At 38.1% G+C, this 25312-nt stretch overlaps 6 protein-coding genes and 1 long non-coding RNA gene across 16 annotated transcripts; 4 read left to right on the forward strand and 3 right to left on the reverse strand.

The window, feature by feature from the left end:
* Positions 1-36: 36 nt before the first annotated feature.
* LOC116842326 (glycerol kinase) lies at positions 37-5248 on the forward strand. Of its 3 annotated transcripts, XM_032811383.1 has the most exons (12): positions 37-181; positions 1261-1446; positions 1913-2171; positions 2288-2505; positions 2597-2809; positions 2900-3010; positions 3092-3348; positions 3431-3636; positions 3730-3867; positions 3959-4036; positions 4292-4891; positions 4990-5248. In XM_032811383.1, the coding sequence occupies exons 2-11, from the start codon at positions 1366-1368 to the stop codon at positions 4402-4404; spliced, it is 1674 nt and encodes a 557-aa protein (XP_032667274.1). In that variant the 5' UTR covers positions 37-181; positions 1261-1365; the 3' UTR covers positions 4405-4891; positions 4990-5248. The 3 variants fall into 3 exon arrangements, with proteins under 3 accessions (XP_032667274.1, XP_032667294.1, XP_032667283.1); XM_032811392.1 differs by lacking the exon at positions 37-181 and having other exon boundaries at positions 1183-1446; positions 4804-4891; XM_032811403.1 differs by lacking the exons at positions 37-181; positions 3959-4036; positions 4292-4891; positions 4990-5248 and having other exon boundaries at positions 1182-1446; positions 3726-3867.
* LOC116842354 (testis-specific serine/threonine-protein kinase 3-like) lies at positions 4646-7644 on the reverse strand. Of its 3 annotated transcripts, XM_032811460.1 has the most exons (8): positions 7493-7644; positions 7212-7334; positions 6860-7051; positions 6282-6451; positions 5942-6091; positions 5552-5825; positions 4970-5146; positions 4646-4881 (listed from the first exon to the last, which is right to left on the reverse strand). In XM_032811460.1, the coding sequence occupies exons 3-8, from the start codon at positions 7025-7027 to the stop codon at positions 4717-4719; spliced, it is 1104 nt and encodes a 367-aa protein (XP_032667351.1). In that variant the 5' UTR covers positions 7028-7051; positions 7212-7334; positions 7493-7644; the 3' UTR covers positions 4646-4716. The 3 variants fall into 3 exon arrangements, with proteins under 3 accessions (XP_032667351.1, XP_032667360.1, XP_032667370.1); XM_032811469.1 differs by lacking the exons at positions 6282-6451; positions 7493-7644 and having other exon boundaries at positions 6822-7051; positions 7212-7358; XM_032811479.1 differs by lacking the exons at positions 4646-4881; positions 7493-7644 and having other exon boundaries at positions 5002-5146; positions 5544-5825; positions 7212-7358.
* Positions 7496-11123, forward strand: LOC116842343 (transmembrane and ubiquitin-like domain-containing protein 1). Of its 3 annotated transcripts, none has more exons than XM_032811445.1 (4): positions 7496-7644; positions 8142-8477; positions 8645-8996; positions 9236-11123. In XM_032811445.1, the coding sequence occupies exons 2-4, from the start codon at positions 8153-8155 to the stop codon at positions 9681-9683; spliced, it is 1125 nt and encodes a 374-aa protein (XP_032667336.1). In that variant the 5' UTR covers positions 7496-7644; positions 8142-8152; the 3' UTR covers positions 9684-11123. The 3 variants fall into 3 exon arrangements, with proteins under 3 accessions (XP_032667336.1, XP_032667328.1, XP_032667318.1); XM_032811437.1 differs by lacking the exon at positions 7496-7644 and adding an exon at positions 7902-8053; XM_032811427.1 differs by lacking the exon at positions 7496-7644 and adding an exon at positions 7906-8057.
* Positions 11124-11142: 19 nt separating this feature from the next.
* LOC116842294 (isoleucine--tRNA ligase, cytoplasmic) lies at positions 11143-16161 on the reverse strand. Of its 4 annotated transcripts, none has more exons than XM_032811303.1 (2): positions 15994-16161; positions 11143-15723 (listed from the first exon to the last, which is right to left on the reverse strand). In XM_032811303.1, the coding sequence occupies exon 2, from the start codon at positions 15671-15673 to the stop codon at positions 11876-11878; it is 3798 nt and encodes a 1265-aa protein (XP_032667194.1). In that variant the 5' UTR covers positions 15674-15723; positions 15994-16161; the 3' UTR covers positions 11143-11875. The 4 variants fall into 4 exon arrangements, with proteins under 4 accessions (XP_032667194.1, XP_032667172.1, XP_032667184.1 ...); XM_032811281.1 differs by having other exon boundaries at positions 11143-15729; XM_032811293.1 differs by having other exon boundaries at positions 15960-16161.
* Positions 16162-16294: 133 nt separating this feature from the next.
* Positions 16295-20913, reverse strand: LOC116842323 (ADAM 17-like protease). The gene is made up of 14 exons (XM_032811368.1): positions 20488-20913; positions 20262-20400; positions 20067-20167; positions 19869-19990; positions 19538-19688; positions 19246-19424; positions 18974-19168; positions 18754-18892; positions 18324-18478; positions 18169-18249; positions 17804-18012; positions 17435-17673; positions 17129-17244; positions 16295-17042 (listed from the first exon to the last, which is right to left on the reverse strand). The coding sequence occupies exons 1-14, from the start codon at positions 20543-20545 to the stop codon at positions 16734-16736; spliced, it is 2193 nt and encodes a 730-aa protein (XP_032667259.1). The 5' UTR covers positions 20546-20913; the 3' UTR covers positions 16295-16733.
* Positions 16922-18167, forward strand: LOC116842367. The gene is made up of 3 exons (XR_004377716.1): positions 16922-17073; positions 17139-17270; positions 17400-18167. It is a non-coding gene; the product is annotated as an uncharacterized LOC116842367 (long non-coding RNA).
* A 261-nt stretch (positions 20914-21174) lies between the features above and the next one.
* On the forward strand, positions 21175-25232 carry LOC116840804 (N-acetyltransferase ESCO2). The gene is made up of 6 exons (XM_032808006.1): positions 21175-21401; positions 21933-23718; positions 23799-24012; positions 24121-24294; positions 24362-24567; positions 24658-25232. Exons 2-6 carry the CDS (start codon positions 21959-21961, stop codon positions 24779-24781), a joined length of 2478 nt encoding a protein of 825 aa, XP_032663897.1. The 5' UTR covers positions 21175-21401; positions 21933-21958; the 3' UTR covers positions 24782-25232.
* The last annotated feature ends 80 nt before the right edge of the window (positions 25233-25312 follow it).

The raw sequence follows: 25312 nt of genomic DNA on the forward strand, positions 1-25312 counted from the left end.
CATTCGAGTGTGATAGTGGGAACAGAGGGGATTCGCAACGGAATGTGCATTCGCGTGCAATGCGCCCTCTGTCGGAAATGCTGCGATTGAAAACACCGACGTTCTCCCGCGCGATGATATCGAAAGTCCTCTAATCGATCTTGCCGAAAGATAACGATATCTCCTTCCGCGGATCAAAAAGGTAGCATCCCTTTATCTTTCATTTACATAAACATGTCCTCTTTTTTTTTTATAAAGCACCTCGAACTCATGGCTGATTGCTATAATGTCATTTTGGCGACCTTGCGCGCCTGCGTCGGTTTTGTTAAGGTCTGATCTACAATAAATATCGTAAGCCGTAAGAATTGGCCAATCATAGTCGATTATTTTTGTAATAATAGACTGTGACTGACCAATATTTATTGTAGATTAGACCTTTTACAATAAACTTTAGTCATAAACCACAAATTGACAGCAAATTGACGAACCATAGTCGATTATTTTTGAAAATAGTCAACTATGATTGATCAATTTGCTTGCGGCTTATGACTAATGACTTATTAAAAAGTTCATTAGAGTTCAAGCGGGTTTTCATTGAGCCGGTTGAAGCGATTACAAGGACCAAAACTAATCTGTTCTTATCAGATCAAACTTAAAACATTCTATATGACATGTATATTTATATACATATTAATTATATATAACCTACAACGATAAGTTAGAGTAGTGTAACAATATGTACTTGTCTCACTCTAACTTATTGTCTTATTAGTATTATCTTAGGTCTATTCTTTTGCTCTGCACTGCTGTACTGGTGCAATAAGTTAGAGTGAGACAAATACATATTTGTCCTTGTAAAAGAGAACTCAGAATATAGGCCTTAATCTTTTCCTTGATACTCCTTTAAATACTTATTCTCTTTTAAAGCATTTAAAAATTCGAAGTTTTACATTTAAATTTTATCCTGTAAATAGTATTTTTAGAAATAATCGAGCAGAGGACTAACAGATAGGGCGAGTTTTTTAATTCATCGATGGATCCATCGCATGATGCGCAAATATAACGTTTTACTGTATCTGCGCATCATGCGATGGACCCATCGATGAATTAAAAAATTTGTCCATATTCTTAGGACCCTTGCAGAATGCCAGGCAACAGACAATAGAAACAGGCAATAGCCAATAGGAACAAGGAATAGAAATAATTGACCAATCAGAATTTCTATTCTCTGTTCCTATTGCCTGTTGCCTGGCATTCTTCAAGGGCCCTTACTCGATTTAGGTTGCTTTCGATGCGCATGCGTAAAATTGGATACAGCAAGACTCGTGTAGTTGCGTGCAGTCGCGTGATGATCGTAGTCGCGTGAAGGTGTTTACGATTGTTCAAATGAGTAAGAATGATTCGATGAGCAGATATGGGCCACTCGTTGGTGCAATCGACGAGGGCACGAACAGTGCTAGGTTTCTGGTATGATAAATATTTTTCTTTTGTAGTAGAATAATAACAACTATGTGCAATTCAGTGGTAGTAAGAAATTACAAACTACAATGCATAGATATATCAACACTGTTTGATCAATTTACCGTAAACTATATGTTAAAAATGGATTGCATATTTACTTTCATGTTTGGATTTTCATTGAAATAATGATAAAACATCGAGATAAATGAATAGTTGATTTCTTTAATTTGTGATATATAATTTGCAGAAAATACACTTATAATTTCTTCATTATTAATTCTGTTTATTATTATTATTTTTAATGTTACAACTATGGTTTGAAGTTTTAATGGATATATATGTATTTATATAATTTATATTGTACATATTTAATTTATATTGTACATATTTTTAACATATTTTGAATTACTTTCTCCTATTGTACTACAAATTGTCCTTTTATTGATTTTTACTTTGCTTCATTGTAATACAGGTTTTTGCAGCCAATACAGCAGAAGTCTTGACGTACCATCAGGTCCCAATATCTAAAATTTGTCCACAGGAAGGATGGGTGGAACAAGATCCTGTGGAGATATTAAGAGCAGTTAGAGAATGCCTTAATCAAACTATACATAACTTGAGGCAGTTGACAATAGATCCATCCGATATAGTTGCCATCGGTGTAACAAATCAAAGAGAAACTACAGTTGTATGGGATTCTGTCACAGGAGAACCACTTTATAATGCCATAGGTAAATATTATATTAAAGATTATATGTAAAGGATACATATTTTTTAAATCCATCTAAATAAAATTCTGTTCATATGACAATTTACTTAATTCATCAATTTTAACAATGTGTTGCAGTATGGATGGATATGAGAACCACTTCAATCGTGGATGATGTATTAAAGAATATACGTAATAAAAATAAAGATTATCTGAAGCCACTTTGTGGCTTGCCAATTAGTCCATATTTTAGTGCATTAAAGTTGAAATGGTTGTTAGAAAATGTGCCTCGTGTTCAAGAAGCACTGGCAAAGGATCGTCTCATGTTTGGCACCATTGATTCCTGGCTAATTTGGGTTTGTTCATAAAAAAACTAACAGATTCAGAAAAAAAATATATTCTATAATTAGATTATGTTTAAATTTAATGTATCAATTTTATAACTAGAATTTGACCGGTGGTGCCAAAGGAGGTGTTCACAGCACAGATGTCACAAATGCTTCAAGAACAATGCTCATGAATATTGTAACTCTCAAGTGGGATCCTACTTTATTGTCGTTTTTTAAAATACCTGCTAAGATTTTACCACAAATACGAAGCTCATCTGAAATTTATGGTTACATACAAGATGAACTCCTACAAGGTGTTCCTATATCAGGGGTAAGTGATTCTCTTATGTTATCTATCAATTCAATCAAAATATTTTACATATATAAATTATTTATAACAGACAAATTATTTTTGTTGCAGTGCTTAGGCGATCAACAATCAGCTTTAGTGGGTCAAATGTGTCTACAGCAAGGGCTAGCAAAAAGTACTTATGGCACTGGTTGTTTTCTTCTTTATAACACCGGCACAGCTGTAAGAGAAATCTCATTTTTGCAATATTGTACACATCGTGACAAGCTCATAATTTAGACTAATACAATTTCATTATTACAGATTGTGGATTCGGCGCATGGTTTGTTAACGACGGTCGCTTATCAGTTAGGAGAGAACGCTTCTCCAGTGTATGCTCTTGAGGGCTCTATAGCAATTGCCGGTGCCCTTATACATTGGTTGAAGGATAATTTAGAGTTAATGGACAATATAAAAGATTGCGAAAACATCGTCGAACAAATATCCGCGGACAACCGTATTGTTTTCGTGCCAGCATTCGCTGGGCTCTACGCTCCTTATTGGAGGAAAGATGCACGCAGGTAACATATTTTCTAAATACAACAGGAACATCTCGTCGTTCTGCGATAATATTCAAATTTATATGAATTATAATTATTTCAGTGTCATATGTGGACTTAGCGAAGACACAAATAGCTCGCATATTATAAAGGCAGCCCTGCAGTCGATATGTTTCCAGATTAGAGATATCTTGGAAGCTATGAAGAAGGACACTGGCTTAGTGCTTTCGAAATTGTTGGTCGATGGAGCAATGACGAACAACGACTTGTTGATGCAGATGCAAGCCGATATCTGTGGAATTCCAGTAGGTATGTAGAACATTCTATGTTAAATGATTATATACGCATATTCTTAATGAGCTAAGAGCTAATAGTATAAGCATACGTGATTTTATAAGAAAGTTAGGCCACTAATGTGCGAAACTACTGCGCTCGGAGTTGCGATTGCCGCGGGTAGCGCAGAAGGAATACGCAAATGGGACATGAAAATCGATGCTACAGTTCCTAGCGACATTTTTTTGCCGTCGATTACTGAGAACGGTAATTACGAAATTTTCCAAATTCATCACAAATATTGAAGTTTCATAGCATTACGTATGAAAATTAAATATTAATTAAATACTTTCTTTAGAGCGTGATATGTTATATTCGCGGTGGAAAGTTGGTATTGAGAGAAGTTTAGGATGGGAAACGACTCCAGAAACCGATGGTAACTATCGTCGTATCAAATCCTCCCTATAAACGATCCATAATTCGCGACAGAATTCCAAACAGTATTTTATTTGCAAGTTTACATATTATGTAATACAGAAAACATTTAAAGAATCAGTGTATTATATCTACAAAACGTGCATAAGTAAATAAACATATATAAGTCTGCACGTAGAATTATGTCGCAAACTATAAATCGTTTAAAGTAAACTTTCAGCAATTATATTATTAGTTTAATGGGTTTCAATTACAGGTACTTCTGTTATAAATGATACAAATAATATACATAGAGTGACTGCTCCTGGTGTATTTGTAATAGGCACTATAATATTACTTATAGTTGCTAAATTTAGATCTACTTTGTAATAAATTTATATGTGTAGTATTAAGTACTGTACACATTGCATTTAGAATTGACCAATGCAATTGAGAATTGCTTACCATAGATATGATATGATGTTGGAATCTTGTGTCTCGTCGCGTTCTGCTATGTTTGTGTAAGAATGAGTATTATTTATGAACCAAAAAAAAAGAAGTGTCAGGAATAAGTGCCATAATATAATACCGTAATGACAAAACCATTTAAATAAAAAATGTTAATAAACTGTTAAGTTACAGCTTTGTTTAATGATCTTGTTTTAATAATTTTACAGAATTTGTTTACATTATGTTTGAGTTTCATAGCTTTGCGTTTAAATCGATTTTCGTAGTCTCTGTTTTATCATCGACGGTAGCCTTAGGTCTTTCATTTAATATTCTTTGAAGGATTGCAGGAGTAATCGATACCACACCTTCATCGGACGCTTCACGTTCCTTACACGTTGGATGTACAGTCGCTGTTTTCTACGATTACGTAAGAAACATAATCGAACACGAAAGCAATTCGCGAGACGCATATAAATGATCTCACTCGTATATAATTAACACTTACGGCGAATCCGTCATTAATAGATGTTTGAGCGACGACGGACATCTCAAGCCAGGCATCGGTTCTTATGACGCAGATGCGCATTCGTGCCGTTTGTGGTACCAATATACGGGCGATCAAAGAACGACATGGCTGAGATACTTTAGGATGTTTAGGAAACACCACTCTGCTTTGCACTTGCTGAGTGAGGAAAAACAGAACGGGACTGGTTATATAAGAAGACGATATAACGCGTGAATTCACACAATTTACAAGGAATATATATAAATCGGTAACATACAAGCTTCAGTTTTTATATTTATTATCCCTTTTTTTACTACATGCCAAGTGTTGAATTTCATTTAATAAATATATTTACTTTTTATTAGTCTAAAGTATTTCCGTATTAATTACGTTTTCTTTCCGGCAAAATAAGTAATAATTTTTATATTATCAAATCACTTCTTTCATATACTGAAAAGATTCTTTTTGTATGAAGACGTATTTTTCCGTACATGTGCTATCACTATACAGATAATATGCCGAAATATGTTTATGTAGACAATTATATCTCGAGTATAACGATTTTGGCTTATACCTGGGTACCTTTAATAGTATCGCGTGGCTCGTTTCGTCAAACGGCAGTCGACCGTAAACCATAGCGTAGAGTACCACACCCATGGACCATATGTCGGAGAGCTGAGCCTGATACGGGATACCTCGCAGGATCTCAGGTGCTGCGTAAGCATAACTACCACAGTAGGTCATGCTGAGCGGCCATTCGCCATCCTTCGGCTTCATCTGTCCTCGCGCGAAGCCGAAATCCGACAGTTTGACATTGAACTGTTGATCCATGAGAAGATTCTCGCATTTTATGTCCCTGCAAATGATTCCAGAAAGGTATGATCGCGAGACGCTACCAGAAGTTCCCGGGAATTTTAATTGAAATGTTTAAATGTTGATGTTAAACATTGATCTTCCTTCTTCTGTTCTTACCTGTGCACCACTCCACGCTCATGGCAATAATCAATGGCTTCTAAAAGTTGGCGAAACCATCTGCGGCTACGCAGCTCGTCGATATAAGTGTCGTGACGTATAACATCGAACAAACTACCGTTTTGCGCGTATTCCATGACGATGTATACTCTACGAAAAACCAGATTTGCAATTTGAAAAAAGAGAAAGGAAATCTGTAGATGCGATTTCGTTCTCGGGGAAACTGTAGGATTTCATTTCGCAGGAATGAATTCCCACCGATCTCTCATTGATCTGTTTCCACACAGAGACTCGTTCTACACTACGATCCGCGATGCTGCCGGGAATCAGTCAAACCAACCGATGAGTGGTTTCTATGGCTTGTAGAAAACGAATTAGATTCGGATGCTTCAAGCCTTTGACCACCTCGATCTCACGGGGTAGGAACTTTGTGAGGTGCTCGCCGGGTGCTTGAAATTTCGAAACGATCTTCACCGCCACTTGACAATTGTGCCGATCGGATTTCGCGATCTAAGTGTGACGAGCATTTGCGGTTAATGAAAAAGGATTTGGTGTTATAAACCATGTAGCAAAATAGTCAAAAGAAATCTAAAATCCGTATCAACAGTCGTTACTTGAAACTTACCTCAGATGAGATACTCAGATTTGAATTTCAAATTAGATGTGAATCTTTTAGCTAAATCGCGATTACAAATGTAATGTCACATGTATGATTTCATTAAAGAACTAACTCAAATTTATATCTCTCATGTATCAAACAACTTTCAAGTAATGACTATTAATATGGGCCTTAAAGACGCCTAAAGGATATTCTATGTTTGTTAAAGGTATATATCCTACGTATGTATCCTTTGTTTTTAAAATGTCTCTACTTACATACTTTTTAGGCATTTTTGAAGAAAGGAGAATGACAATTACTTTGACTGTGGCGTATGATCCAGCTCCTATAGTCTTTCCAAGAACATAACCGTGCGACTCGAGCACCGTTAATTTCTTATCCGATCTCTCGCCATTCTTCTCATCCGTCGATTTCATGTCGGCCGGTCGCTCGTTCGAAGTACACTTTATTATTGGTACTGTCGCCATTTCCGGCGTAGATAAGGCTTTCGACTGAAATGAGAGACGTAAATTAATTCTGGATTTGAAAATAAATTTAAGAATTTCACGAAAAATATTTGAAGCGATTTCATCGCGATTTACTCAAATTTATTAAAATTATTCCTCACACAGCACGCATAATATTAGCAGAATTTTGTGCAACAAGGATTACCTTGACAATTTCTTCATATTATTTCTCAAATAAATCTCTAGCCAACGGAGAATTCATTTTACTTGTCGCGTTGATCACATGTCTTCGTTCGTTGAACGTGAGATTTTAATTTAATTTCGGCATCTGTGGAAGAGGTTTTGAATTGCGTGATAACTAAAGTGTGACAAATATTGACGATAGAATCGATAACAAGATCGATATGCAAATGCGATTAATCAATAATCGATCGATGCATCGTATTATTCCCTTTAAAGGTTATGTAAATATCGTAGGTACATTACAAACAATCGGTAAGATCAAGTCCTCCGGTTATCTGTAGACTCGCTTGATAAACGAAAATTATTCATAGCAGCAAATCTCCGACAGCCCATCGTCCACGAGTGAACTCGCGCAACAGTCACCTACTGAACCCGTTAATTATTAATCATTTCAGGTACGTCTCCGTCTGTCGTAAAATATTATCTGCGTCATCTCCAGATGTTTGTCGATCATATTTTAGCGAGCGTTGCGCCATTAACAGTCCTTATTATTGCATCCCATACGAGCGCGGTATATACACTTCGACGAAGGTAAGAGGTAACGCGGAAGGACGTTACGTCGCCGATAAAAACAATTCGAACAGATTCGGTGAAAACAAACGGTGACCAGATTTAACGAACGTGACGTTTGTCTTGACGCGCTCGACAGTCCCCGAGGCCGTCGAACAGTGAACGGTATGAAACGTCACCCAGTCCCGGAGAAAAAAACAACGTTCCTCTGAAAGAACCCTGGTCGAGTGTTTTGACGAGCCGTACTACTCAGCGAGTAACCTTCCTACGCAACAAAACGTGCCGTTGCGACTTGTTTGTAATTGTTCTCAGCTGTCTTTATTTGCTGACTGTCCCAGCTGCTGCTGCTAAATAATTTTGTTTTTCCTGTCTGTGTTGACAGATCTGAGTAAGATGTCGTTGATCGAGGGTATAGGTGATGAAGTCACGGACTTCTTCATCGTCATGAGCGTGCTGCTGGTGGGTTGGCTTGCTTGGTGTTCAACAAGTATAGCAGATCAACCATTGATACGTACAGTACTTATATTACGTGATCGGACCCCAGCACGTATTGCCACGCTGAGAGCCAACCACCAAAGCACAAGCACTGCTGATCGACCCCCCAGTTTGGAAAGAACAGAAGAGGAGACAACAGTCTCTACTAACACAGCAATAGGAACCACTATCTCTGCTAACAATGATGATGCACAATCGAACTGTCCAGATGAGTCCAACATAGGTACATGTACTTTGCATACATATTATGTGATCAAACATAGCACGTATATTTCATCTTGTGTGATAATATTACAGTTGTTATATATTACATATAAATAGATGGTTGAAAGTTTTCTTTTTATAAAGGATATTATAAAAATTTCTGTCTTCTTACTATGTATCTAATAGGTACAGAGACAGCCTCTCAAGAAGTCAATGCTTTAGAACTACCTCCAACAACACAGGAAGTACTTCTTGAGGCCATGGACTCTTATAGCAGTGATGGACCATCACTGTTGCGAAGATCTGTTAAAACAAATAATACTGAGAATGCAAATGTGAAGGAGCAAGCCACTTCAGCAGATGCAGAGGAACAGACAGCTTCAGCAGATATAAAGGAGCAAACCACCTCAACAGAATGTACTACAGAAAATGCATCTGCAAGTGACAACAATGATATCACCATAAAACTAAAGTTCATAAACGATGACCAGAAACTAGTCACTGGCAGTCTCAAAGAAATGCTAGGCGAATTTAAGAGGTAACTGCGAATTGATTAATAATTATTAATTGTTACTTATATGTTATACTTAGGACTATTATAATTATAAATTTCATATTTTTTCTTGTATTTTTCTCTTTTTCTATATGTACATGTATTTCTTTCTATATTATATTTTTTATATTTTATATTTTATACGCAACAGATTATTCGCATTAAATTGTTTATATCATATATTTGTATATTTTATTATGCCTACTATACATAAAACTTTGTAGGAGACATTTTCAAATGGAGTTGGAGGCGCAAAAGTCGGTGCGGTTAGTGTTCAATGGCCGTGTGTTGCAGCCTGACACTCTGACTCTTGAACAATGCGGATTGTTCAACGAGTGCGTAGTTCACTGTTGGGTGCATCAAGCACGACCGACCAACGCGCCATCGTCTCAAGCAGATAACTCCTCACCCATTTATTTCAATTCGCAGTCATTCTCGGATCTGCCTGCCGGCGCGAGTATCAGCTCGGTACGCAACGAATGGGATCTGAGTCGGCTTTTAGTGAGCATCCTGACGATCATTTTAGGTCTCGCGTGGTATTCGCGGTATCATTACGCTCAGCTTTTCACTGCTACCACAACACTCGCACTTTATGCACTAACAGTGATCTTCACTGTCTCTCTGGTCAGCAATTTCTTTCCCGACCAGGATAACATCCGGAACGTCGAATAAAACGACACAGTGCTGTGTATATGTGTGTGTGTATGTGTGTGTGTTTAATGCGAGAGCACATCTCGAGTAAAACTTTCCGAGTCTAAAATACGAGCTAAATATCGATTATACGTACACGCTGGTTAAAACGAAGAATAACGGTGATAAATCAAATAGCGAGCCAAGTATTTACGTTTAGTGTAATACTATCGAGAACAGATTTGTCATTTACTACTTGTGATTACCACCATTCTGGCGGACGTTATTAGTCTTGAGTCGTATTTCCACTGGTATGTAGGTGCGGTGTTTAAAGAGATCGTGAAACATATAACGCAACACGCGATGTCCTTTTCTCCGTTGACTAATACATTTTTTCTCAAATCGTAATCAATCATTATAAAGTCTATTCAGGCAAACTTGTATTATCACATAATGTATGTTCTGAAGAAAATCAAGCAATTGTGATCCATGCAGTAAAAGGTCCTTTATAATATCTATATAATTGTATATATCTATATACAATTGATCAATTTCTTATATCCATATGCACTATACCACTATACAAGTGTGCCTGCATCGACCTTTACTCGTACACATAAAACGTCAAATTGTCACATAATGCGACGTTCCTTCGCGAAAAATCTTTTATAAATTATCTCTCTCACTCTTTTTCCCGAAAGAACTTTTCGTATATATGACGTCAATATTTCTCACAAAGAAATATTGCGTGGTGTTTTTATTACGTGTTAATTTACAGTGATAAGCAAGAAATATTCTTTGTGAATATATATTTCTTCCTTGTAAATTATTATCTTACAAGGATAACTCTCATCAATCTATTTATTATCTTAATTTTAGTACTTTAATTATAAAAATTAAGTTGCGAGAATCGTAAGAAATTCTCTTCTGGGTAATTTTATTTATTATTAATTAATATATTTTTTCTTTATAAATTTTGTATAGTATATTGTTTAACATTCGGTGAAATGTTATCAAATAACTCGTATCAAATGCATAACTACGATTATTTGATTCACTGAGTTTATAATCGAATTATTTTACAAATATAATATATTTAAACATTGCAGAGAATCAGTTTTATTTAATGAATCGAGACAAATTGCAATTGCCAATAATATGGAGAAGAAAATGCATTTAAATAAAACAAAAAAAGAGAAAAAGTCAAATTATCCGCGACCTATTTGATGCAAACTAGAGGTACTATTTACTTACGTTGTACAATTTGTATGTAACAAGAATAGAAAATAATTATATACGTAATGTGTCATTTGAATACGCGTCTATGACGATTTCGGGATGAGTATAAAAGAAAAAAGGACACGAATTTTTTTCATAGATGTTTATGGTATAGCAAAAAGACGGGCGAAGTGGCGGTACATAATATTGTCTCTCTGTCACTTACTGTACTATATAATTTCTATTAAAGTCGGGTCAATAATATGTCAATTGCTTTATCCAATACCAATAAACATTTAATTTATTTGTTACTTTTATCACATGCTCTCCCTATTTCCTAAAAATAAGTAAGATTGTATTATAAGTACATCGCATAAGTACGTGTGTGCATCAAAGTTCTGTAAATATTAAAAAGGGGAAACAAGGAGTAACTGATTTTCATTCAGTTTTGACGGGATATCAAGAAAATACAAATCACTCTGACGATAGTCGACTTGGGAGATATAAAAAGTCCATGGAAAATAAATATGGTAACAGAATCGCAAAAATAACATTAAATATACGATTAATCTTTTTTTATTTCTCAATCTGCTGTCAAGTCTTCTCAATCTTCTGACAGAATTTCCAACAATAAAATTAATCTTAATATAAGTAGCATACTTTCAATTGCGTATGCTATGATGCATTATCTTGTATTAAATAAATGCGGTAACTTTGTGATTGATTATAATATTCAAATAATAACCGTTATTTTTTCCTCGCAGCAAAATATTTTGTGCTTCTTGAGAAGTAATATGAAACTAAACTTAATTGATAGATTAAAGTCATTTTCTTTCATTTCGATTTCTCGAGTCGACTGTAAAAATACGATTCTCTCTTAGAAACTTAAAATGCATATTGCAAAATATGATAATAACAACTATTTGTTTATAAGATATTCGCGTACTCTATCATGTCTTTATCATCGCGATAATGTCCGAAAAAACCGATGAAAATGTAACTTTCAGCGCGAGTCGCTAAACCTCCAACGTTTGTCCACACAGTCGATTCGTCGGTGTCGTGCTATTGCTAGACAGAGCGATGTTCGATTTCTCGAACAACGAACCCAATTGTTGTTTTAGTCTCGTGTCGTTTATGATAAAATCGCCTTTGGGATTCTCCAAGAGCACACTTCCCGTCATCGCCTCGCTCTTCACGTTGACAAAATCGCAAACAGGCGATCCGCAGTGCGTCCGCGCGTCTTCGTCGGCTGACAACAACGAAGTAGTACCTGACTTCACTACTTTCAGCGTTTGCCCGTCGAACGCTTGAACTGGCACCAACGCGTCGTCGAACCTGGTGATCATGTCGTCGTTGAGGTATAAATCGTAGGAAATACCGTAGATACCGAATATCAGTTCGATTTCTTGTCTCAGACGCTTGTATGTGATGGTTCCGGAAGACTTCGGGGTATTCAACAGGATCGTGGCGCGGTAAGCCTTCGCGCCGTATCTCGGCTGTATATTCACTAGCAGCACGTTAACGTACCTGACGAAGGGTCGCGACTGTGCCGTCGCGACTAAGTCATTTGGAGACGTGCGATCCGCTCCACCTCTCACCAGCACAAGCTTCATATCCATACCTTTGATCTTCTGCATCTCCTCGAGGATCACAGAGGCATCGGACGGAAATTCTGCAACATTTCTCTGAGGGGTCTTCGTCACATTCTCAATGAACTCTTGATAGTTGATCACCACCTTCGCTAAATTGCTGCTGGCGTCCTTGATCTCATAGTACACGACAGCATCGTCCGAGGGTATCAGCTGCGCCTTCTTCCGCAGCTTCTGCACACGATTGATCACCTCTCGCGCTATACCCTCGTTGTGCATTTCCTTATCGGGGGTGACATCCAGGAGGATCAATATGTTCCCCTCGCTGTGCGCCTCGTAACGCTTCGACAGTTCCTCAGCGGCCGGGCCGGTGAAGCTGAACATAAGCCGCAGGTCTTGCGGCTCCAGCGTGTGGCCGCAGACGACGATCTCCTTCGTGTCGACGAAGCTTCGCAACTGCTCGTCCGTCAGTTCCTTGATAGCTTGCGTAACTCGTTTGAATTCTCCCTTTAAGCGTGCGCCGAGGGTCTTGTGATCCGGTTCGGCTCTCAACATCACTCCGTACTTCTCCTTGTCCGCGGTGACCGTCAATCTCTTCACGTTCAGCTCGCCGAGTATGTACGTGTCCAACGACACGATATCACGCAGCACCTCAGAATCCTGATGAATCACCACAACCTCTGGCAAGGGATATTTGGTGGGTATGGTTTTCCTGTCCCGCACCACGCGTCCCAGCTCAATTATGGTCTGCATGTACGACACGGATCTCTCGATCTTCACGTCGATGAGGTGCGTACGCGGGTCGGGTATCAGTTGGTAGTGCACGCTGTCCATGTTCTCCTCAGACGGTGGTAACTTCTTCGACAGACGCTGGAACATAAATTCCGTGAGGAACGGCGTGAACGGCGCGTTCGTTCGCACCATCGTGTAGAGTACCAGGAACAAGGTATTCAACGCGTTCCGGCAGTCGGCGTTACCGCCGCCGCTTTCGCCCTTGATACGCTTCCTGTTCATCCGCACGTACCAGTTGGTAAGGTTATCAATGTACTTGATTAAGTGAGGTATCACAGTATAGAGTCTGTAAGCCTGCATTTCCTGCTTCAGAAAGCCCAGCAGCGTCTGCGTGAAAGACACGATCCATTTGTCCATTATATTATCGGAATGTAGCTCGGCGACGTCGTCGAACACGAAGGACACGTGCTCTTCTTTCTCGAAGCGCTCGACATTCTGCATGAGGAAGCGGAAGGCGTTGTACCACGGCAAGAATACGTCCTTGATGACGTCTCGCACTCCTTCCTCCTTGAACCTGAGATTCTCGGCGCGAACGACCGGTGAATTGATAAGGTAGAGACGCAGCGCGTCCGCGCCATACTTGTTGACTATCTCAATGGGATTCGGGTAGTTCTTCTTGCGCTTCGACATCTTCTGGCCATCGGACGCGAGCACCAGGCCGTTCGCTATGAGATTTTTGAAGGGTGCTTTGCCGAACAGCGCGGTGGATATAACGAGGAGCGTGTAAAACCAGCCGCGAGTCTGATCAATTCCCTCGCCGATAAAATCCGCCGGGAAGCTCTCGTGGAAGTCCTCCTCACGCTCGAACGGATAATGTATCTGTGCGTATGGCATCGATCCGGACTCGAACCAGCAGTCGAACACTTCGGGTATTCGACGCAACGGCGGCTGACCCGGCCGTTTCGATGGTATAGTCAGCTGGTCTATGTTCTCCCGGTGAATGTCCGTTACCTTCGTGTTCGTCAACCGCTCCAACTCGTCAATGCTGCCCACGCACACGATTTCTTGCTTATCCTCGGAGATCCACAGCGGTATGGGATTGCCCCAGTAGCGATTTCTGCTGATGGCCCAGTCGCGAGCGTCGCGCAGCCAGTTACCGAATCGCTTATCCTTCACGTAATCCGGCACCCAGTAAGTCGCGCTGTTAGCCTCCAGCAGCTTGTCCCTCATCTGCTCCACCCTGATGAACCAGGAGGGCACAGCTTTGTAGATCAATGGCGTGTCGGATCGCCAGCAGAACGGATAGCTGTGCTTGCTGGTGCCGCTGACCAGCAGTCTCTTCTTAGCCTGGAGATATTTGATGATCTCCTTGTCCGCGTCCTTCACATACTTGCCGAGGAAGTCGCGTACTGGCTCAACGAAGCGGCCGCAGCTGTCGACCGGACACACAATCTCCTGGTCCTTTGTGATGACGCCAGCCTGCAAGCAGCAACGGTAGTCGTCCTCGCCGAAGTACGGCGCTTGGTGAACGATACCAGTTCCAGTCTCTGCTGTGACATACGTGTCGTTCAATACTCTGAAAGCACCCTTCTTCCTGTGATCTATAAAATAAGGGAACAGCGGCTCATAAGCTTTTCCTTTCAAGTCCGTGCCCTTTCTTTTACCTATCACTGTGTAGAGTTGTTGGGACTTGAAGACAAGTTCCAATTGAGCTTCTAAGATAATGTAAATGTTACCAGACTCATTATCTTTTACCTCTACATACTCAAAAGTAGGATTGGCGCACAATGCCAAGTTACTAGGTAACGTCCACGGGGTCGTAGTCCATGCCAGGATGGACACATTTGGCTCATCGAGCAAGGGGAAAGTCACAATTACTGATGGATCGACAACATCTTTGTAATTCTGGCCAGCTTCAAAGTTCGATAACGGTGTATTGCAAGCAGTCGAGTAGGGCATCACTTTGATACCCTGATAGACTAATCCCTTGTTGTACAGCTCCTTGAACACCCACCAGATTGACTCCATGTACCAAGGGTACATGGTCTTATAGTCATTCTTGAAGTCTATCCACCGACCTACTCTGTAGACAATCTCTTGCCACTCCTTGGCATACCTCATGACAATGCTACGACATTTATCGTTATAAGCTGCAATTCCCATCTTTTCGACATCGTCAGGACCGTTGAGACCGAGTGTCTTGTCGATCTCGTACTCCACGGGTAATCCATGAGTGTCCCAGCCGAATCGGCGCTCCACATGAAAGCCGCGCTGATACGCGTATCTGGTTATGATGTCCTTTATAGTGCCAGCGAGGATGTGACCATAATGCGGTAAGCCGGTGGCAAACGGCGGTCCGTCATAGAACGAGTATTTAGGCCGGTTTTTCGACAAGCGAAGACTGTTTTGAAATACGTCCAGCTTCTTCCATAATTCCAGTATCGCCTCCTCCTCTTTCGGGAAATCAATGGTCTCCGGCAACTTCTCACACATGTTTCTCAGACTTCGGGATCTCTCTCGACGTACCTCTTACCAGATGGAACCTGCAACTGATGCAACGTACCGTACTAATTTGATATAACCTGAACAATCTGACGTAACCTCATACAGTTTTGCATGGAAAGAGTCAAAGCAAGTCTAAACTCGTTTATTTTAGTTGCAGTTTCTACTAGATAATTAGTTGTTATTAATAATTAGTCATTATTAACAATATTTAATTATATTTATAAATCTGTTATTGAGAAAAGTAGCAGAAGGAAGTATTAAGGAGAATTCATACCTTGGCAGAAAGGGAAAAACCAATTAGAACTCACGTTGATGGTCAGATGATAGACGACAGTTTCTACTCTTCTACCAGCGCAAGTTCTGGGCCCTTATTCTTGAAATTTTGCGTATACGTAATTTTCATTTCAGTTATTTTATGGTATGATTAAACCTGCGCAGTAAAACTTACGTATACGCAACTATTTCAAGAATAAGGGCCCTGCCGTCGAGTCGTACTATTTTCAAGTGATACGACTCAATGGCGGCTCAGACAGCCTTTTATAAGCAAATTTCAACGACACGCATCGAAAAATTTTATTTTCGAATAATATAACTCAACGAGACAGATCATCACCGATGAACTTTTTATTTTTCAATAACACGAGACCAAACAGCTTACTAAGTACATAGTAAGTTTTATCTGATACATAGTAAGAACTTATATTATTCAATACACATATACACGACATAAAAGTAAAAAAAAAAACTTTTATTTTCTATACATACGCGCGTACATATACATTTACAACTTCTCAAATTAAATATAATGAGTGGCAATATTCAACATGAACATCTCTCTCACTTGTAAAATACAGTAATTTTATACTGTTTCAATATTGTATAATTTTATACTGTAATTATACTTTATCAAATATACTTTTAAGTGTTACAATTTTTACACAATCTTGTTATATATTACAGCTTGTAACAGTTTCTATGACACCCTGTGTAACACAATGACTAGATGGCTGAAATATACAAAGCAATACGAATGATCTAGTTTCATAATTCACGATTGATGCATCATGTGTTGTACTCTGGGTCGTTGACCGCCGACATAAATCACTTGTCTGTGCTCGTCCGGATGGATCAGTTCGTCCGTGTGCTTCCAACGCCATTTCTTCTCGCTTTCCTTGACACGTCTATGATCAATATAACTGATCACACAACTCGCTGGGATCCAAATAATAGCAGTGATGATTATTACGGCTCCTACTATGTTATCTTTGAGAAAACGCATAACTTTGTTGATGTTTATGTCCTCAATGATGTCCCAAAATCGTTCCACTACATCTTGAATCGTTTTCTCACAAACACCCTGGAAGAATGCATATGCATGAAATTAAATGGTAGGCCATCTAAGGTTTCCCGTGAAGAAAGGAATTAACTTCAATGTGGTTTTACTTTGTTGCAGAAACCTTGGATGCACGGTGTCCCATCCGGTAAAATATCTTGTGGATCTATCGGGAAACACGTTTCGTTCAAGCTCATCCTACAGCATCGTTTGCACGCATCGCCAACTGTTAAAAAAATCCGACGTAACAATGTAAGCATAATGATAACAATACAAATCTTTTGTAACACAATTGAATCTAATTACGCAATATATAACTAACTCTGAAATATTTCTTCTATTTATCAGATCGAAAGATACATTGGCTATTTGTATTTCCAGATATATCTGAAACTTAGAACACAAGATATACATACTCGTGTCGCACATACAGCTTTGCAAGCTTTGAGTCTCGCAGTACGGCACGCATTTACCCATGCGGCATTGCCCACGTTCGAGACAACCAGTGCCATCCATCATAGCCGGTGATTTTGGACATTCACTGGACACTCCGGTGCAACGCGACTCTTGTTCGCAGGTCGCATATTGCGCGTCGCGACACTTTGTACCCGTAGGCATATACGCGCAATTCTGACAGCAAGGAGAGTTCTTATCGCTGTTGAAAAAAGGCACGATCAACGTTACGTGCTGATTCATTAATATATCATTTTTGGATTCACCGTAGGAAGTTAGAAATATAAACATCCTAGATATCACGTGATACAAATACGGAGTCTCTATGTTACCTGCAGACTGCACTCTGCATCCTTCGAAGTTTGCAGTTTTTATCGCAACACGCGTCATTGTCCTCCGTTCCCAAGAGACCCGCGTCGCATTCCTCATCTCCTTCGACTCTTAAATTCCCACAGAACGATTCCTCCGGTTCTGAGAAACAGCGTCCAGATTTCGCTTGCAAAACTTTTCTGATAGATCGCAAGCTGCACGGCGAAAATCTCTATGTGAGAGAAAGATAATGTAATATCTCTACAAATCTGTAGATTTACATATAAATCTATATTGTATAAAGCAATTAAGCAGTATCGATGTCTTACACAAGAAACAGGAACTTTTAACAGAAATCGGAATGTGAATAAAAGAAGAGGAACTTTACCTTGTTATTTACATCATAGCCACTAACACTGTAAGTATACATCAAATAAGAGCCACCTTGACTTGCACTTGGGCTGCATTCCTACATTAATAAGATTAGAACATTTAATCTCAGCTGCAAAAAGGATGAAAATGGCCTTTTAAATTATAACTCACTGTAATATCCGGATCATGTTCGGAACCCCAATTATGGCCAAATTCATGTGCCGTCACCAAATCAGCTTCTCTCGTAATTACTCTTTGTCCATAATGATTCCTGCTGGAACTTAGTCCTGAGTTTAGATATAATGTATATCCATTTTTAAAGTATTCTGTAATATGAGATATCTTCATTAATAGAAACAGGTAACTGTACATATAATATGTTGAGCTACCTTAAACTTTTTGAATTGTAGAAACTTTCTTTATGTTATGTGTACTCTAAAAACTCCTGTTAGAAGTATTACATATAACATTCAATACAATGACCATATATTGAACAGTCTTTTATCACAAGGAAAAATTATATAAATTATTTTAAATCGTAACGTTAAATAGTCTACTTTATAATTTAGAATATGGACATATAACGTCTCTTCCGATATACCTGGTGTGCAGATGCCACCTACTGAATTTCTACGAGGAGATCCAACGTAGGCTAACCCAAGGATACCACCTTCAAACTTGAGATCAGTGAATAGATGAGCTAAACAAAAATCCTTATGACTGTATTCTCGACTGAAAACCTACACGATAATGTTGAATTATTAAACCTAATTTCGCGAATTTAGATGAAGAAATATATTTTAATCAAATTATATAGCAACCTCGAGCAGTGTACGGACGTCCCATTTCTCGCGAACCATATTGTAATGCGTTTCACCACCTCTCACTCGCGTAGGTTCACTGTGAACGACAATCTTCTTTATGACAAAACCCATTCCTTTGAAACCATCCTGTTCCTGCCGTTCTTGCCACATAGTGTCATTATAAATCTTGTGTACTCTGTCAATTAAGCTTATCTGTAAAAAAAATTAATACAGTTATAATCATGAATCAACGTTTGAACTAAATAATTATATATGTTCTATATATGTACCAGATAATTAATTGTAGTCTTTGTACTGCTAGCTCCCATCTCCTGGTAAAATCGATAATCGGCGACCAACAACAATGGGCATCTTGTTTTCGTCGGTGTGTATTCATAATTTTCTGTATGTCTTTTCACCCTATGGCTATCTATTTCCATATGATCCTCTTCAAAATCATTTTCCTCATCTAACAAAAATATGTGGCCAAAATATTCTTGTTACAGCACTAAAGACAATTATATGTATATATAAAAGACATAAACAATTATTCATATCATTTAAACTGTGGTAAAATCGTACTTGTGTTTTCTTTGACATAACCACAGGTTTTTGGAACTCCATGTGTATGTCCCTCTCCATCTTGATAATGTTCCCAGCTGAGTTTAACATCAGAAGACTTATAAACTATCATTGTTTGATTATCTAAATGTGGAAGATGCCTCCAAGATGGCTGAAATAAGTTCATTTTTTATTTTACTACAAATTTATACAGCATATATTTTATATTTAGGTAGCGGCTAGTTGAAAAAAATCATTAAATATCAGAAATTTTTTACTACTATACTTATGTATAGTAGTGCTTATATACTACTATACTTTTGACTACTACTATACAGTTATATATACTTACTTCAATATGAAAGGTTTCATCCAATATTGTTATACTACCTGTTACGATACCATTATCAATGTGCACCTGAGCATGAGATTCAATCTCACCAAACACACGACCATGGTAAAAATTGTCATAATCTATATAAAATACAGATATTAGAAAATGGCACAATGATTTTCATTTGTCTGTTTTAATAAATATATATTTTCATACTTAAGTGTATAGTTTTCTCTTTTCCATCAGCATCAACTTCGTACGCCCTAAAATTGGAATGTATAACTTCTCTTTTAGGTGTCAAAATTAACCGAAAGTATCTGTGATTAAAAGAAATATTATTAATACATATTCACTAAAATAGGATAAGATTTTTTATAACAACTTTTATTTTGGAAGAGTCAAGTGTTTTACCGTCCATGTGAGTAAAATTCTAATTCACTTATTTTATTATAAGGATGGTAACTATGTTGGATGCCCCGTTTTACAATCCTATGTTGAAGATGAGTACTATGAATTGTTTCATAATATTTCAAGTTTCTATGAAGTCCATCTGTTGAAGCAGGAAATTAATGAAAATTTGAGTAAATAGATAACCGGCTAAAGCAATTGTTATATCGAATTGTAACATATAACTCACAAACACTTTGAAGAACAATAAAAATGCAGTAGATAAGTGATATATCTCGTATTTTCATTGTCAACAGAGTTACAAGTTATGAGAAAAACTAAAGGCTTCTTCACTTTTATACGTTTATATTCTTGTCGTTTTCCAAATTACTGTGTTATCATTTGCGATGTTGAGAATGTATATACGAATGTTGTAAAAATTGTCACCAATACACACACACGATTTCATTAATATCTTTGACGTACTTTGTCCAAAAATAATTTACAACAAATAACATAATAACGTGCATAAAAGAAATTATTATTACAGTTAATTTAATTATTATTTAATTTGTGATATGATTTGTGATGCCTGTTATTTATTATAATGACATTTCTAGGTTATCAAACTGCTTTGAGTCTGTTCTGTAAGATATGAACAAGTGTCGACATCTTGCAGCTAGAAGCATCACCAACTGGCAAATTGCGATCGCCGACAGCGACACCTACCATTGATTGCGTTCAGCAAAGAAAGCTGCTTTGCAACTGTTGTAAAATTCGTAAATCTGATTGGTGTATGCTCTTAATTTTGGTTAAATCCAAGAGCATGTACCAATCAGATTCACGAATTTTACAATGCAAAGCAGCTTTCTCTGCTGAACGCAGCCATTGATTTTAAGAGCGCGCGTGCAATTGTAACGCATGCGCGAATCTCGGCGCGCTTTAACACACGCCATATAACCGTTGTTAAATATAAGCCCTCTGTTCCTTCATGTTTCTCCCGCCCGTTTTTCAGTGTAATTTTGCACGTAAATCTGTGTGAAAGTAACGAATTTATTTATCCAAAAAGCAAGAACCTATAACGAGTATAAGTTGAACGTTACATCAAGTTTCACAACTTTTGAATACGCGCGAACTTGCTATTCAAATTGCTGTTCAATCCAGGTTAGTTCATCTGTTATTACGTGAAATTCTATTTCCTATAACAAAAAAACAACTTTTCCAGATATTCTGAGATATTCTTCAGACATAAAACACAAAGTAATTTTAATTATATTAAACTGTAATATTACTTGCATATATAAATATTAAATGTATGAATGTTACTATGTTTAATGCGAATAACTAAACAAAATGCAAACAACAATTTTGTTAAATTTAGTAAGAATCTATCGTTAAAAATATATATAAGATATATGCATTTTAGAAGAATTTGTGAGAATATATTACAATTTGTGAGAATATATTACAATTTGTGAGAATATATTACAATTCACTACATACTGAAAAAAATATGAAACATCAATAGAAAGACAATAGACAGATGATTGTAACTATATTCTTGTTGATGTCAAAATTGGATATTACTAGATTAAAGTATCATTGTAACAATTGATATGGATCTAAATCTAATACAAGAAGATTAATATCTTGATTGACATATTGCTTATTCTAATTGAGAAACTTTGTTTCAAGCGACTACTTCAAGGACTTGATGAATAATGGCTATGCATAATGATCAAACAAATTTACTCTGTACTCCACGACGTGCCCAGAAATGTCTATTTGCACCTAGTGGCAGTTCTTGCAAGAAGAACCTGTCTCAAGACTCAAGTTACAACAGAGACATTGAAGTGATCTCAGAGGAAGATTCAGATTTAGGACCCATGTCACCCCTAGCTCTTACTGATCGAAGCCCAAGTAGCTGTGAGAGTTCTCCAGGCAGAGATTTTGTTTCTCCTCTCGCGACACCTGAAAAATCACCTTCTTTACCTGTTACATCTCTCTCCTGGGATCGTTTGATACCAAATGGGCGTAATACGGAAGATTACACATCGTTCAGCTCGCTCAAGAAACTCAGCAGAGCAGCTAGATACTCACCGAGGTGTAACGCAGCAACTAATAACTATCCTAAATCTATGTCGCCTTCTCCAGTCAAGCAGATTATGGAATCATTAACACCTAAATGCTCAGAAATGAGTGCAATGACCGATGAGATAATACCAGATACACCTCAGAGAAGCTTCGCTACTGAAATTCAAAATCAGAGTATCACGGAGACGCCTCGAAAAGGTGGAACTCCTGGTCAGCACAGGTTGATCACACCCTTGGGTTCTATAACGAAATCAGCGCTGTTGCCGAAATTACACAGACGGAAGTCTCTTGGTACGCTTGAAGCGAACGAAAACATCTCTCCCGAGCAAAAGGAAAACACGTTGAAGAGACACGCACGCGATCAACTGTTGATAACTCCAGCGAAGCTTTTCAAGGCGGACGACACTTCGGCGCCTCGAGCACGTGCGGCACTGTTCCAAGAAAAGAAAACAGAGGCTTCCGCGATTAATATGTCGTTGAGCACAAAAACGTTTTACAGCAACAACAGAAAGTCTGAACGAGCTTTTGTTGTTAACAGTTTCAGGGATAATGACATGAAGAGAAGACGGAGTTTACCAGCACAGAGCAGCAGCAGCAGACGTTCATTGAAGAAGCAGAGATTTGGCATGATTAACGTCGGTGTGTGGCACGGTATCAAGAAACCGAAGTCTAAACTGAATCCGAAGGCATTGAAGAAAAAGGCCCAGCAACTCGCGCAGGATGCTGAGGTCTCAAGCGAGAATCAAGAGAATAAGAGTCCATCCGCGGAACAATTTCAACCGGTAATGGAAGCGAACACGACTGCGAAGAGAGCTTTTTCGCCGGAGATCGACGAAAATAAACGGTTTTTCAAGACCATCAGATCAAGTCAGGCCGCTACGGTAACAGTGAACAAAAAGATCAAGCTGAAAGTCGCAGATGGTAAGATCCAATTGAATAAAAAACACGGCTTCTCGACGAACGGGCGCAACAAGCAAGGAGCGAAGGCCCTTACGGATGTCCCTTACGACGCCACCGATCTCACCGTGGATGAGCCAGGTGTTGAAGCCACGTTGGAGAAAAACAAGGTCGCTAACATCTTGAAGATACTGGAGGACGACTGGGCGGATGACGATTACGATAAGATGGAGACATTGATCACGAACACCGTTTCCCCATTGAAGTCGACGACGTTACCACAAGACGCGATCATGTCTCCTGCAAGTGAACTCAGTAACATGGCTTCGACAATGAACATCAAGGACGTTACTTCCCTAACGAACTTTGGCAATCTTTCGCTCAACAATACAGAGAACAACAACAATCCCGCGGAAACTAACAAGGAGCCTGAGAAAAGATACTTCCCATTATTTACCAAAGGATACACTGCACAGGTTGATCTTCCTAAGTAGGTATTACGAGATACACGCTGGTGAATTCGGGGAATTAATTTGGTTCAATGAAGTACATATTTTTTCTCTTTTTCAGGCAAACTGAGGGGATTAGTAAATCGACGAAGAAAAGCACGCAGTGGCAGCTATCTGTGAAAGGCGGACAAGATCAGTATCAGTTGGATGCTGGTCAGAAACATTTCGGTGCTACTCAGTGTCCAGAGTGCAATGTTGTGTATCAGTTGGGCGATGCAGAGGACGAAAACGCTCACTTGAACTATCACAATAGCATACGGACTTTGAGATTCCAAGTAAGCTTTCACATCTTTTGTATCTCATTATTATGTTATTAAAAAATTTCGAATCTGAACTAATTCTCTAAAGATATATGATGATATATAAATGTTTTATTGCAATAGGGATGGAAAAACGAACGTGTCATGTCGGAAGATCCTTTTACGTCGAGCAGAGTAATCCTGGTGGAGCCGAATGATCCTAAACAGTACTGGAAAAAAGTGTCGGACATCCTGGCTGTTGTAGATAGAGATCTAGGATTGGCGGATATGAAGCTGTCGGACTATGAAAACAAGAAAGTTAGTATACGTATGTTTGTATCAATTTTAAGGGAAATCTGGAAGGAAAAAATGTATCTTCCTTTAGGTCTTCCTATATATACGCGAGAAGAATGTACTCGGAGTGTTAGTAGCGGAGCATATTAAAACGGCACATCGCATGATTCCCGAGCTGATCGAATTGGATTGTTGCACTGCTGAAAGTACGCCTACGAAATGCGGTATCAATGTAGTTTGGACTGCGATGAGTCATCGTAGGCAGGGCATAGCCACTAAGCTCGTTAATACTTTGAGGTGAGACACACAAATATTATAGTGTGGATAAATCCCTCACTGTTATTAATTTAACCTTTACAATACAAACCAATTAAACGCATATTTCAGGGCCAAATTCTTCTACGGTTACGTGATGTCACTGGATGATATAGCGTTCTCAACACCATCCCCGAGCGGCAAAATCTTCGCCGAAAAATACACGAAAACTCGGAACTTTAAAGTTTACAGCTAAATCGCAGATTCGACATACATATTTTGTTATTTTTAAATTTCCTTTTTGCAGTTTTATACATTTCGTATTTAAAAAATAAACTTTCTTACTATTATAAAATTAATATATTTATTAATTTGTGTTTTTAAATATTTTATATTAATATAGCAAAGTATACATTTTTTTCAATACAAAAACTAAAAATTTAATATATAAGTTTATAGTTATAGATGCTAATGCAGGCTATTTCAGACTGTTGGAAATAAGTAGTAAATTTAGTGATAAATATGTGAACTTGGATACATTATTATTAGAACAGGTACAATTAATCTAACTAACATTATAAAATTATTTTCAAGATTTGTGCCATGATTGATTTAAATTCTGTATCTAGTTCTATCTAATTCTGTGTTCACATACACCTTCATGCACCTATGTAATAAATAAATAAGAATAACATAGCGTGAGAAAAGTTCTGCCTTATATTGTTGGGTATATCACAGTAAACATCTAATGTATGTTTTAGGAATAGAGTATTTTTTAATAAACAAA

The sequence above is a fragment of the Odontomachus brunneus genome, unplaced genomic scaffold (genome assembly GCF_010583005.1).
Source record: "Odontomachus brunneus isolate Ranch 3 - 2012 unplaced genomic scaffold, Obru_v1 Obru_scaffold_002, whole genome shotgun sequence".
Lineage (NCBI taxonomy): Eukaryota > Metazoa > Arthropoda > Insecta > Hymenoptera > Formicidae > Odontomachus > Odontomachus brunneus.

Coding starts and splice junctions, on each gene's coding strand:
- LOC116842323 (XM_032811368.1), bottom strand. CDS start 20,545: ATGAAAATACGAGATATATCACTTATCTACTGCATTTTTATTGTTCTT. Junction 19,991..20,066: donor AGAGAAAACTATACACTTAA/GTATGAAAATAT, acceptor TATTTTATATAG/ATTATGACAATTTTTACCAT. Junction 17,674..17,803: donor ATGCAGAGTGCAGTCTGCAG/GTAACATAGAGA, acceptor TTTTTTCAACAG/CGATAAGAACTCTCCTTGCT.
- LOC116842326 (XM_032811383.1), top strand. CDS start 1,366: ATGAGTAAGAATGATTCGATGAGCAGATATGGGCCACTCGTTGGTGCA. Junction 3,868..3,958: donor GCCGTCGATTACTGAGAACG/GTAATTACGAAA, acceptor TACTTTCTTTAG/AGCGTGATATGTTATATTCG. Junction 4,037..4,291: donor AACGACTCCAGAAACCGATG/GTAACTATCGTC, acceptor TTTCAATTACAG/GTACTTCTGTTATAAATGAT.
- LOC116842294 (XM_032811303.1), bottom strand. CDS start 15,673: ATGTGTGAGAAGTTGCCGGAGACCATTGATTTCCCGAAAGAGGAGGAG.
- LOC116842343 (XM_032811445.1), top strand. CDS start 8,153: ATGTCGTTGATCGAGGGTATAGGTGATGAAGTCACGGACTTCTTCATC. Junction 8,478..8,644: donor TCCAGATGAGTCCAACATAG/GTACATGTACTT, acceptor TGTATCTAATAG/GTACAGAGACAGCCTCTCAA. Junction 8,997..9,235: donor ATGCTAGGCGAATTTAAGAG/GTAACTGCGAAT, acceptor AAAACTTTGTAG/GAGACATTTTCAAATGGAGT.
- LOC116840804 (XM_032808006.1), top strand. CDS start 21,959: ATGGCTATGCATAATGATCAAACAAATTTACTCTGTACTCCACGACGT. Junction 23,719..23,798: donor GCACAGGTTGATCTTCCTAA/GTAGGTATTACG, acceptor TCTCTTTTTCAG/GCAAACTGAGGGGATTAGTA. Junction 24,013..24,120: donor TACGGACTTTGAGATTCCAA/GTAAGCTTTCAC, acceptor TTATTGCAATAG/GGATGGAAAAACGAACGTGT.
- LOC116842354 (XM_032811460.1), bottom strand. CDS start 7,027: ATGGCGACAGTACCAATAATAAAGTGTACTTCGAACGAGCGACCGGCC. Junction 5,826..5,941: donor GAGCGTGGAGTGGTGCACAG/GTAAGAACAGAA, acceptor AATCATTTGCAG/GGACATAAAATGCGAGAATC. Junction 5,147..5,551: donor GCCACGCGATACTATTAAAG/GTACCCAGGTAT, acceptor TTCCTCACTCAG/CAAGTGCAAAGCAGAGTGGT.